This window comes from Caretta caretta, chromosome 5, assembly GCF_965140235.1.
Source record: "Caretta caretta isolate rCarCar2 chromosome 5, rCarCar1.hap1, whole genome shotgun sequence".
NCBI classification, from domain to species: Eukaryota; Metazoa; Chordata; order Testudines; family Cheloniidae; genus Caretta; species Caretta caretta.
In genome coordinates this window covers 30859162-30872154 of record NC_134210.1, presented here as the reverse complement: position 1 = coordinate 30872154, position 12993 = coordinate 30859162, and the positions used below count along the sequence as shown (strand labels likewise).

At 46.9% G+C, this 12993-nt stretch overlaps 1 protein-coding gene across 1 annotated transcript; it reads left to right on the top strand.

Moving 5' to 3' along the window:
• The first annotated feature begins 437 nt into the window (after positions 1-437).
• On the top strand, positions 438-5655 carry LOC142072116 (uncharacterized). Its single transcript, XM_075128460.1, has 2 exons — positions 438-4391; positions 4913-5655. Exons 1-2 carry the CDS (start codon positions 3812-3814, stop codon positions 5452-5454), a joined length of 1122 nt encoding a protein of 373 aa, XP_074984561.1. The 5' UTR covers positions 438-3811; the 3' UTR covers positions 5455-5655.
• Positions 5656-12993: the final 7338 nt, after the last annotated feature.

Here is a 12993-nt window from a genome sequence, read left to right as displayed (position 1 = left end):
TTTCTTTCTATAATTAACATTTGCACAGCACTTTGAAGATGTAAAGCACTACAAAAGTGCTAAGTATTAGTAAGAATTCAGTGCTGTATATCACTTCTGAGAAATATCTAACAGCGGTTTTTTGTAGCTTGTTAGTTTACCCCAGTTGAGTCTAACTTCTTGTACTCAACTGGCTGGAAAAATAGTGCTGTTTGTTTTTTCAGGATGTGCTACTGATTGTCTGGGAACACTTAAGTTTGAACAGTGACTGCTATTTAGTAAAAAGAAAAGGAGTACTTGTGGCACCTTAGAGACTAACAAATTTATTTGAGCATAAGCTTTCGTGAGCTACAGCTCACTTCATCGGATGCATTCAGTGGAAAATACAGTGGGGAGATTTATATACACAGAGAACATGAAACAATGGGTATTACCATACACACTGTAACGAGAGTGATCAGGTAAGGTGAGCGTCCTGCTGGTAATAGCTCACCTTACCTGATCACTCTCGTTACAGTGTGTATGGTAATACCCATTGTTTCATGTTCTCTGTGTATATAAATCTCCCCACTGTATTTTCCACTGAATGCATCCGATGAAGTGAGCTGTAGCTCACGAAAGCTTATGCTCAAATAAATTTGTTAGTCTCTAAGGTGCCACAAGTACTCCTTTTCTTTTTGCAGATACAGACTACCACGGCTGCTACTCTGAAACCTGCTATTTAGTAAAATGTATTCCAAGTACTGCTCTTGCATAGTTGCCTGATACTCAATTTCCAAACAACTCTTATCTGGGATTTTTGGTTAGAAAAGAGAAAACAATTAGTTTAGGAGTACTGTGTCTGTGACATTACAGAAGGTTTGCAAAAAGAAAAGGAGTACTTGTGGCACTTTAGAGACTAACCAAGGTTTGCATTATTTAATGCTAATAAATATTAATTTAATATTTAAACAATTGTGTTAAAGGCTTATTTGCTGCAGGAAAGTATGAGCTTTAAAGAATTTTCAGTTAAATCCTAAGAAAATTGAAATGTCTCCAGAAATATAGCTATTGTACTAAGTGTTTACTACTGTATCTATTACCTGTTACTGTGAAGCTTTTTTAGCTGCAGCAGCTTCTACTAAATATATTGTTCCTCTACTTAAAAACAAAAGCACCTCATTATACTGAAATGTTATTATTTTATGCTGGTAAAACGCAACTTTTTGTGTGTGGCAAATTCATGAAAATGGCAGGAATGTGAACCATGAGCTTATTCAAAGTAACCTTTTTCATTCTGTAGAAATCTCTCAGAAAATCCCCAAAACAGAACTGTGTGTGTTAGGTTTTAGTGGATATCATTGTAAGTTGTGAAATATTTGCATCAACCTCTTTCTTAAAAACTCTTAAAACAACAAATTCCAATTTATTTATAGGAGTAAGGATCCAAATTCTTGGCTGGTGTAAGTTAGTGACTTCAGTGGAGCTATACCAACTTACACCACCTGAAGATCTAGCCTGCAGAGATGTTTTTATGGAAGAGAAACTGTAGAGTTGGATTTGTTTAAAATAATAGGAACAAAGAGAAAAGAAAAACTTCTGTATTTTGTGCATTTTAGAGCTCTCTAACTTTACCTCTGCTATTACTGACTCATGGGGGGCTGCATAGACCTGTGCTATTCAGCTGTGCCTACTGCACCCCATTCTAAAGAGTTACTTCCCACCAGTCTTTTCTCTCAGAAGCAGAAGACTCAGCACCACTTGAGTATCATATGGTAATTAGGCTTATGGGAAGAGTGTTGATGCAGTTAATCTGCTTAGCATGAAACCTAAAGGTCTTAAAGTGAGTACCCTCCTTAGAAAGAAAATTTGAGGGAGCAGTATGGCATGAAAAGAGGAAGCTTCTTTAGGGGTGCTTTGCGCAGCATGTGAATCTTTCCCTTTTACATGCAACAAATGCTGCAATGGGCGGCGGGTATCAAAGGCAGGGGGAGGCTGAGCCTCTGCAAACAGCCTTGCGTGGCCCTGCCCAAGCTCCACCTCCAGGCTCCCTCCTGGTTCGTGGGGCTCTTCCGCTGTGGCTGGCCTGCAGCCAGGGACTCCACCCCATGTGCCGGGGGTGGGGATGGGAGTGGGGGCGTGGGGCCTCGGGCAGAAGGAGTGGCTGGGAGCTAGCCTCACCGAGCCCAGGGTTCACCCATCACCCAAGATTGCTGCCCAGAATGCAACACCACAGGAATTTCAAATTGAATAATGTCCTTTTTCGGGAACTGGATAGTTATCCTTTCTTTTTCTTCTTTTTTTTTTTTAATTAAAACAATAAGAGGAGAAAACAAAAACTTTTATTCTCCGAATAGGGTAGGGATTTTATTTAAAGTTTATTTAAAAATATAGGCTACCAAATGTTTAGTAATTAAAACCCATGCATGAAGACAATCCATATGGGAAAGTTTCTTCTGTTCTTCCTTCATAGTACAATATTATCTGTATAACTTATTTTTATTTAAAGACTATTATGATAAAACTAAAATGAAACTCTCACAAATTGATGGGGGAGAGGAACTAAAGATTCTTAAAGATGATTAAATTTTCAGGTTGTAATCACAGCATTTTTGTACCAGATACATTTCTGCCAATTTTCCTTAAGACTAGTACTATAAAAAAGTTTGGTTCTTCAAGTAGTATCCCTATGAGTGCTCCACTCTTGGTGCACATGTGCCTAATGCATCCTTGATTGGAGATTTTCATTAGCAGTGTCCACTTGGCCTGGGCATGTGCTGTTGGTATCCTTTGCCCTGCACTGAGGTTATATCAGGCTGTGTGGGCAAACCTCCCCCTCGGTTCCTTCTCAACCACCTCAGCTCGAGACGGAGCTAGCATGTTTATTTCTTGCTTACTTTGGCGTTTATGGAGCTTCTCTTTAGTTTAGTTAACTGGCTTGTTAGTTGTAGTTAGCTTAGTGTTCAAAATAAAACAACCCTCTCCTTTTGGTTTTGAAGAGTTGTTCTGTTCTCATCAGGGAAATTCTCCCTGTGAGGCATGTGCCTGGTTCACTGGAGTTTAAACACTGCCTCTTGTGTAAAGAGGCCATCCCAGTTGATAACAGGCATTCACTGCCTGGGCCAGTCGTATATGCCACAGAAGTGCAACTTCCATCTAGCCCTGAAATCTAGGGTTTGGAATAACTAAGAAGTCAAACTTCAACTCCTCATGATTAAGTGTGCCCTCTGCCCTCCTTTGGAACCAGGTCAGGACCCCTCTGAACATCAGTCTCCAGAGTTTCTAGTGCCCCATCCACCTTGGTGCAGCATTTTCCTAGCAGGAAGAAATGCTTGGAGCCCTCCTCCCAAATCCTCTCAGAAGAGGAGATCTAGTTCCCCTCCCAGGGCTTCTCCCTCAAAAAGATCTCGGTCTCCAGCCAGATCTATAGCCTCAAAAAGGTCTTCCTTGAGGCTCGGTACTGTATAGGGGAAAGGCCCCTCTGAGGGGGGGATGTAAGCCCTGGTCTACACTAGGACTTTAGGTCGAATTTAGCAGCGTTAAATCGATTTAAACCTGCACCCGTCCACACAATGAAGCCCTTTATTTCGACTTAAAGGGCTCTTAAAATCGATTTCCTTACTCCACCCCTGACAAGTGGATTAGCGCTTAAATCGACGTTGCCGGCTCGAATTTGGGGTACTGTGGACACAATTCGATGGTATTGCCTCCGGGAGCTATCCCAGAGTGCTCCATTCTGACCGCTCTGGACAGCGCTCTCAACTCAGATGCACTGGCCAGGTAGACAGGAAAAGAACCGCGAACTTTTGAATCTCATTTCCTGTTTGGCCAGCGTGGCAAGCTGCAGGTGACCATGCAGAGCTCATCAGCAGAGGTGACCATGATGGAGTCCCAGAATCGCAAAAGAGCTCCAGCATGGACTGAACGGGAGGTACGGGATCTGATCGCTGTTTGGGGAGAGGAATCCGTGCTATCAGAACTCCGTTCCAGTTTTCGAAATGCCAAAACCTTTCTGAAAATCTCCCAGGGCATGAAGGACAGAGGCCATAACAGGGACCCGAAGCAGTGCCGCGTGAAACTGAAGGAGCTGAGGCAAGCCTACCAGAAAACCAGAGAGGCGAACAGCCGCTCTGGGTCAGAGCCCCAAACATGCCGCTTCTATGATGAGCTGCATGCCATTTTAGGGGGTTCAGCCACCACTACCCCAGCCGTGTTGTTTGACTCCTTCAATGGAGATGGAGGCAATACAGAAGCAGGTTTTGGGGACGAAGAAGATGATGATGAGGAGGTTGTAGATAGCTCACAGCAAGCAAGCGGAGAAACCGGTTTTCCCGACAGCCAGGAACTGTTTCTCACCCTAGACCTGGAGCCAGTACCCCCCGAACCCACCCAAGGCTGCTTCCTGGACTCAGCAGGCGGAGAAGGGACCTCTGGTGAGTGTACCTTTTAAAATGCTATACATGGTTTAAAAGCAAGCATGTGAAAGGATTACTTTGCCCTGGCATTTGCGGTTCTGCCTTTGCAAAAGGTTTCTGGGGAGGGCAGCCTTATTTCGTCCTTCATGGTAGGACACTTTACCACTCCAGGCCAGCAACACGTACTGGGGAATCACTGTAGAACAAAGCATTGCAGTGTATGTTTGCTGGCATTCAACCAAAATCACACGGTGGGAGGAGGCAAAATGCGACCTTGTAACGAAAGCACATGTGCTATGTATGTAATGTTAACAGCAACACGTACTGGGGAATCACTGTAGAACAAAGCATTGCAGTGTATGTTTGCTGGCATTCAACCAAAATCACGCGGTGGGAGGAGGCAAAATGCGACCTTGTAACGAAAGCACATGTGCTATGTATGTAATGTTAACAGCAAGGTTTACCCTGAAAGAGTGTAGCCACTGTTTTATAGAATGTGTCTTTTTAAATACCGCTGTCCCTTTTTTTTTCTCCACCAGCTGCATGTGTTTCAATGATCACAGGATCTTCTCCTTCCCAGAGGCTAGTGAAGCTTAGAAAGAAAAAAAAACGCACTCGCGATGAAATGTTCTCCGAGCTCATGCTGTCCTCCCACACTGACAGAGCACAGACGAATGCGTGGAGGCAAATAATGTCAGAGTGCAGGAAAGCACAAAATGACCGGGAGGAGAGGTGGAGGGCTGAAGAGAGTAAGTGGCGGGCTGAAGAGAGTAAGTGGCGGGCTGAAGACAGGGCTGAAGCTCAAAGGTGGCGGCAGCGTGATGAGAGGAGGCAGGATTCAATGCTGAGGCTGCTGCAGGACCAAACCAGTATGCTCCAGTGTATGGTTGAGCTGCAGCAAAGGCAGCTGGAGCACAGACTGCCACTGCAGCCCCTCTGTAACCAACCGCCCTCCTCCCCAAGTTCCATAGCCTCCACACCCAGACGCCCAAGAACGCGGTGGGGAGGCCTCCGGCCAACCAGCCACTCCCCCACAGAGGATTGCCCAAAAAAAAGAAGGCTGTCATTCAATAAATTTTAAAGTTGTAAACTTTTAAAGTGCTGTGCTTAAAGTGCTGTGTGGCATTTTCCTTCCCTCCTCCACCACCCCTCCTGGGATACCTTGGTAGTCATCCCCCTATTTGTGTGATGAATGAATAACGAATGCATGACTGTGAAGCAGCAATGACTTTATTGGCTCTGCAAGCAATGATTAAAGGGAGGAGGGGAGGGTGGTTAGCTTACAGGGAAGTAGAGTGAACCAAGGGGTGGGGGGGTTCATCAAGGAGAAACAAACAGAACTTTCACACCGTAGCCTGGCCAGTCATGAAACTGTTTTTCAAAGCTTCTCTGATGCGTACCGCGCCCTCCTGTGCTCTTCTAACCGCCCTGGTGTCTGGCTGCGCGTAACCAGCAGCCAGGCGATTTGCCTCAACCTCCCACCCCGCCATAAACGTCTCCCCCTTACTCTCACAGATATTGTGGAGCACACAGCAAGCAGTAATAACAGTGGGAATATTGGTTTCGCTGAGGTCTAAGCGAGTCAATAAACTGCGCCAGCGCGCCTTTAAACGTCCAAATGCACATTCTACCACCATTCTGCATTTGCTCAGCCTGTAGTTGAACAGCTCCTGACCACTGTCCAGGCTGCCTGTGTACGGCTTCATGAGCCATGGCATTAAGGGGTAGGCTGGGTCCCCAAGGATACATATAGGCATTTCAACATCCCCAACAGTTATTTTCTGGTCTGGGAATAAAGTCCCTTCCTGCAGCTTTTGAAACAGACCAGAGTTCCTGAAGATGCGAGCATCATGCACCTTTCCCGGCCATCCCACGTTGATGTTGGTGAAACGTCCCTTGTGATCCACCAGAGCTTGCAGCACTATCGAAAAGTACCCCTTGCGGTTTATGTACTCGGCGGCTTGGTGCTCCGGTGCCAAGATAGGGATATGGGTTCCGTCTATAGCCCCACCACAGTTAGGGAATCCCATTGCAGCAAAGCCATCCACTATGACCTGCACATTTCCCAGGGTCACTACCCTTGATATCAGCAGATCTTTGATTGCGTGGGCTACTTGCATCACAGCAGCCCCCACAGTAGATTTGCCCACTCCAAATTGATTCCCAACTGACCGGTAGCTGTCTGGCGTTGCAAGCTTCCACAGGGCTATCGCCACTCGCTTCTCAACTGTGAGGGCTGCTCTCATCTTGGTATTCATGCGCTTCAGGACAGGGGAAAGCAAGTCACAAAGTTCCATGAAAGTGCCCTTACGCATGCGAAAGTTTCGTAGCCACTGGGAATCGTCCCAGACCTGCAACACTATGCGGTCCCACCAGTCTGTGCTTGTTTCCCGAGCCCAGAATCGGCGTTCCACAGCATGAACCTGCCCCATTAGCACCATGATGCATGCATTGTCAGGGCCCATGCTTTCAGAGAAATCTGTGTCCATGTCCTGATCACTCACGGGACCGCGCTGACGTTGCCTCCTCGCCCGGTATCGCGTTGCCATGTTCTGGTGCTGCATATACTGCTGAATAATGCGTGTGGTGGTTAATGTGCTCCTAATTGCCAAAGTGAGCTGAGCGGGCTCCATGCTTGCCGTGGTATGGCGTCCGCACAGAAAAAAGGCGCGGAACGATTGTCTGCCGTTGCTCTGACGGAGGGAGGGGCGACTGACGACACGGCTTACAGGGTTGGCTTCAGGGAGCTAAAATCAACAAAGGGGGTGCCTGTACATCAAGGAGTATTTCAGGCAGGACTGCACGGAGGGTTCCAATAAGAAATGGTGCACCTAAGTTATCGTTGTTATTGGAACAAGGAGGTTAGCCTGGCCTCTGATTGATACATGGCTAGATTTACCTCGCTGCACCTTCTCTGTGAGTGACTGCAGTGTGACCTAGAGGAATGAGTCCCCTAGACAGGGGAGGAGGCAAATGAGTACAAAACAAATCTGGTCTATTTCTTGTTTTGACCCACTCCATCTATCTTTTACATCTTTGGCTGGCAGCAGACGGTGCAGAAGGACTGCATGCCATCCACATCTCATGGCTGCTCGGCAGAAGATGGTACAGTACGACTGCTAGCCATCCCCATCTCTTGCCTGCCTGGCAGAAGATGGTACAGTACGACTGCTAGCAGTCCGTATCGCCTGCCTGCTCACCATAAGACGGTTCAATAGGACTGACTGCAGGACTAAAGAGAATGACCTGGTCAAGTCACTCCAAATTTAGTCCCTGCGCCCATGTCTGCCCAGGCGCTCCCAGCCGACGCGGCCAGGAGCACCTCGGACACGATGAGGACGACTACCAATCGTATTGCACCGTCTGCTGCCAGAAGGCAAGGGGTTGCTGCTACTGTGCAGCAAAGCCGTACCGCGTCTGCCAGCACCCAGGAGACATAGGGTGACGGTTACCTGAGCGGGCTCCATGCTTGCTGTGGTATGGCTTCTGCACAGGTAACTCAGGAAAAAAGGCGCGAAATGATTGTCTGCCCTTGCTTTCACGGAGGGAGGGAGGGAACGGGGGCCTGACGACACGTACCCAGAACCACCCGCGACAATGTTTTAGCCCCATCAGAGCGCTCCATTGTGACTGCTCTGGACAGCACTCTCAGATGCCCGATTGTTTGCCATTGCTCTGACGCTGGGAGGGGCGCTTACAGGGTTGGCTTCAGGGAGCTAAAATCAACAAAGGGGGTGGCTTTACATCAAGGAGTATTTCAGGCAGGACTTCACAGAGGGTTCCAATAAGAAATGGTGCACCTAAGTTATTGTCCTTATTGGAGCAAGAAGGTTAGCCTGGCCTCTGATTGATACATGGCTAGATTTACCTCGCTGCACCTTGACTGCAGTGTGATCTAGAAGAATGAGTCCCCTAGACAGGGGAGGGGGGGGAAGCAAATGAGTACAAAACAAATCTGGTCTATTTCTTGTTTTGACCCACTCCATCTATCTTTTACATCTTTGGCTGGCAGCAGACGGTGCAGAAGGACTGCATGCCATCCACATCTCATGACTGCTCGGCAGAAGATGGTACAGCACGACTGCTAGCAGTCCGTATCGCCTGCCCGCTCACCATAAGACGGTTCAATAGGACTGACTGCAGGACTAAAGAGAATGACCTGGTCAAGTCACTCCAAATTTAGTCCCTGTGCCCATGTCTGCCCAGGCGCTCCTGATCGACCTCACAGAGGCGACCAGGAGCACCTCAGACATGACGATGACGGCTACCAGTCGTACTGTACCGTCTGCTGCCACAAGGCAAGGGGTTGCTGCTACTGTGTAGCAATGCCGTACCGCGTCTGCCAGCACCCAGGAGACATAGGGTGACGGTTACCTGAGCGGGCTCCATGCTTGCCATGGTATGGCGTCTGCACAGGTAACTCAGGAAAAAAGGCGCGAAATGATTGTCTGCCCTTGCTTTCACGGGGGGAGGGAGGGAACGGGAGGCTGACGATATGTACCCAGAACCACCCGCGACAATGTTTTAGCCCCATCAGGCATTGGGATCTCAACCCAGAATTCCAATGGGCAGCGGAGACTGCGGGAACTGTGGGATAGCTACCCACAGTGCAACGCTCCGGAAGTCGACGCTTGCCTCGGTACTGTGGAAGCGCTCCGCCGAGTTAATGCACTTAATGCACTTAGAGCATTTTCTGTGGGGACACACACACTCGAATTTATAAAACCGATTTCTAAAAAACCGACTTCTATAAATTCGACCTTATTCCGTAGTGTAGACATACCCTTAGAAAACACAGCTCTAAGGCTAAACAGCGCTCTAGGAAGACCCTGGCACCCTTGGCTGGGGACAGCATCGAACATAGAAGATCTATGCTGTCAACTCTGACTCGTGTCTCGATGCCCTTACCAAGTGTCACAATATCATGTACGCCTCTAACCTCTTCAATGCCAGCTTCAAAGCCCCTTAAGCTTCTGGTACCATTGGACAAGGATAAACAGCACCATTCAGTACCACAGGACTTCAGATACTAGAAAGACTTGGCAGTGACAGCTCAACCAGAGTCTCCAGAAGGTAGTGAATATCTTTTGCTACCAAGAACCTCTTGGTCTCTGGATCTTTTTTGTGTCCCCGGTACCATTGACCCCCTTTTCTGTAGGAATTCCCCCATTAGAAAAAAGAAAAGGAGTACTTGTGGCACCTTAGAGACTAACCAATTTATTTGAGCATGAGCTTTCATGCTGTAGCTCATGCTGTAGCTCACGAAAGCTCATGCTCAAATAAATTGGTTAGTCTCTAAGGTGCCACAAGTACTCCTTTTCTTTTTGCGAATATAGACTAACACGGCTGTTCCTCTGAAACCCATTAGAAAAAGAGGATGTTGATGATGACCTACCTTCTGCTGCTTCCATTTCAGTACAGGGTTCTCCAGTATGCCCTTACACTAACCCCTTCTCCCAAAGGGGCAGGGAAGATGCTCTGGGATCTCATTATTCCTGGTGGGAGCAACCCTGGATGCCACCCCTTCCCCTGCATGGCCATGCTAGAACCCCTATTATCACCTGTTTCCTAGGGCCTGACCTTATCCCCTTGGGATGATAGGGAGAACGAAGCTTCTTCCCCCACAGCAACAGGAGGAAATATTTGAGGAGCAGGAGGCCAGGGTGGACAAAGAAGCCATGCCTCAAACCACCTTCTCATCCTCTTTGCCAGATGAGGCCCTGATGCCGCCGCCTCCTCCTTCAATAGCCAATCCAGGACCTTGTTAAGCAGGTGGCAGACTCTCTGCAGATACCCCTTGAGGAGGTTGGAGAACCCCAGCACAAGCTGTTGAACATTCTACACTCCGACACCCTCTACAGTTGCCCTCTCTGTTAATGAGACTACTGGAACATGCTATCTGGCAAACCCTGGCTACCTAACACCCACTTGTAAAAGGGCCCACAAGAAATATTCTATCCCCACCAAGAACTCTGAATTCCTCTTTTCCCACCCACCTCCCAATTCTCTTTTCATTGATGTGGTTAACAAGTGGGGCAAACAATGCCATCATAAATCCATCCTATCTGACAGAGACCAAAAACCCCTGGACCTGTGAAGGAAGGCCCATTCATTGGCTATGCTGCAATTACTCATTACAAATTACTAAGCATTGATGGCCAAGTACAACTTCACCAGCTACATGAAATATGGTCATTTATTGAACACCTTCCTCTAGATCAAAGGGAACAATTTGAGGCAAGTATGGCTGAGGGACAGTTATTGGAAAGAACGTTGCTGCAGGCAGCACTCAATACTGCAGACACCAAAGCCCATTCTATTTCTATGGTGGTGGTGACGAGCAGGGCTTCCTGACTACAGTTGTCTGGCTTCCCAGTCAAGGATCTCCCATTTGATGGATGGAAGTTGTTTTCAGAGAACACAGATGAGTTGTTACATACTTTCCAGGGTCACATTACACTTAGGCATCTATACTCCTGCAAACAAATGTAAGTTCAGCAGATCACAAAAGGTACTAAGATCCCACCCTGTACAATTCTCCGGATTCCAGAGACCTGCAGAACCCCCAGAAGAAAGGCAGGTTCCAGAGGAAAAGACAGTCTAATCCATGTGACATTGCTTTGTAACAGGTATCATCATCAAAGCATTAGTTTTGATGGGACAGTTGAAGGTTCGAATTCCCTCCCTCATTAACCTGCCAGCTTCATTTTTTTGCTCATCTTCCCCCATTTGGAAATAGACTCTCTCGTTTCCAGCATGCCTGGGACTGTATCACCTCAGACAAATGGGTGCTGGAAGTAATATCATCGGGCTACACCATCCACATTACTTTCCTTCCTTCCTCCCTTCTCATTCCCCTTCCCGCTTCAGGGACCCTCTTCACAAGCCCCTGCTAAGGCAGGAAATAAAATCTTCTGTTAGGCACAATAGAACTGGTACCTGCTCAATACAGGGGAAAGGTTTTCTATTCAAACTATTTCCTTATACCAAAGAGGAATGGAGGGTGGCGACCAATTCTAGATGTCTAAACAAATTCATGAGATCCCAGAAGTTCAGGATCGTGACCCTGAACCTGAAGGCTATAATTCCTTCTCTAGATTCAGGGGATTGTTATTTGGCTCTCGACCCCCAGAACAAGTACTTCCATATAGCAATGCATCCATCTCACAACTGATTCCTCTGATTAGAGTTGACCAGGATCATTTTCAGTATTGATTGCTCCCTGTGCTCAGCTCCGATAATGTTCTTGAAGGTTCTATCAGGAGTGGCTCCCTATCTATGTTGTCAGGCTATTGTGATATTCCCTTACCTCGAGGATAGGCTACTCAAGGGTCAATCTTACCGAAAAGTGTTGACCATATTCCGCAAGAATAGGGTGTCCTTATGGCCACATCCCAGGTTTCTCCCTGAAGTAACTTCCGAATTTCACCTGAATCAGACCATATACCTGCCAGTTTTCTTTCAAAAACTGCATACTTCTAACCAGGAGACTGTTCTCCACACTCTAGATGTGAGGAGGGCATTATCCTTCTACCTGGAGAGAACTAAACCATTTTGTAAATCCAATAGACAGTTTGTTTCGATTGCAGGTAGGTCAAAGGGCTCTGCCATTTCTACCCAGCTACTCTATAAATGGATTTCTGAGTGTATTATAGTTTGCTACCAGGTTGTAGATGTTTCATCCCCATCAGCTTTTTGGTGCACTCGACTAGATCATGATCTATATCTATGGCTTTCCTTAGACATGTTCCCATTTCAGAAATCTGCAGAGTCACTACATGGTCTTCGCTACGTACCTTCTCTAGACACTGCCCTGGTCAGTGCCTCCAGATATGATGCTGCAGTTGGCAATGCAGTTCTCTCTTCTGTGATGGACTCCATTCCGAAGTCCCCCTCCTACTGGAGACACTATTTTGGAGTCACCAAGAGTGGCGCACTCAGGGACACTACTCGAAGGTTATTCACCTGTTCAGTAACTGTGGTTCTTCTAGATGTATGTTTGTTCCTACAAGTGCTCCAGTACCTCCCTTCTTTCCCCTCTTCTTTGGAGTTTCCTCTGAGATTCAGTAGTGCAGAAGGAACTAAGAGAATGGTTTCCCATACAGCCTCGGAGCAGGGCAAAAGGATACCAATGGTGAATGCATGGGCTGAATGGACACTGCTAATGAAAATCTCCAATCAAGGCACGCTCACCAAGAGTGGAACACCCATAGGGGGACGCATCTCAATGAACCATCCTGCATGGGGTGAGTAACCTCTTCTTCTGTGTTAAACTGCTAGATAGAGAAATCACTTAACAGTGTCATTTTAGTTAAACTGTGAACATCTTAAATGTTTCAAAAATGGTGAACTTGTTTTCACAGCTGCAAAAGTGCATTAAGCAGTATAACTATCATCTGTCACATGTGGCTCTTTCTAGTCTCCCTATCCCCAGGAATTTTTAAAAATTTAAATATGTCCTATGTACACATCACTATCTCTTTGTATTAGCAAAGGTCAAGTCAGAAAAGCACTCCTTTCACTTGGACAAAGTGATGGGGATTGTAGTTGTTCTTGGACCCAGCAGGAGTTTGCGTCACAGTCTTGGACCAGTTCCTAAGAAAGATCTGTCTCCTGCACA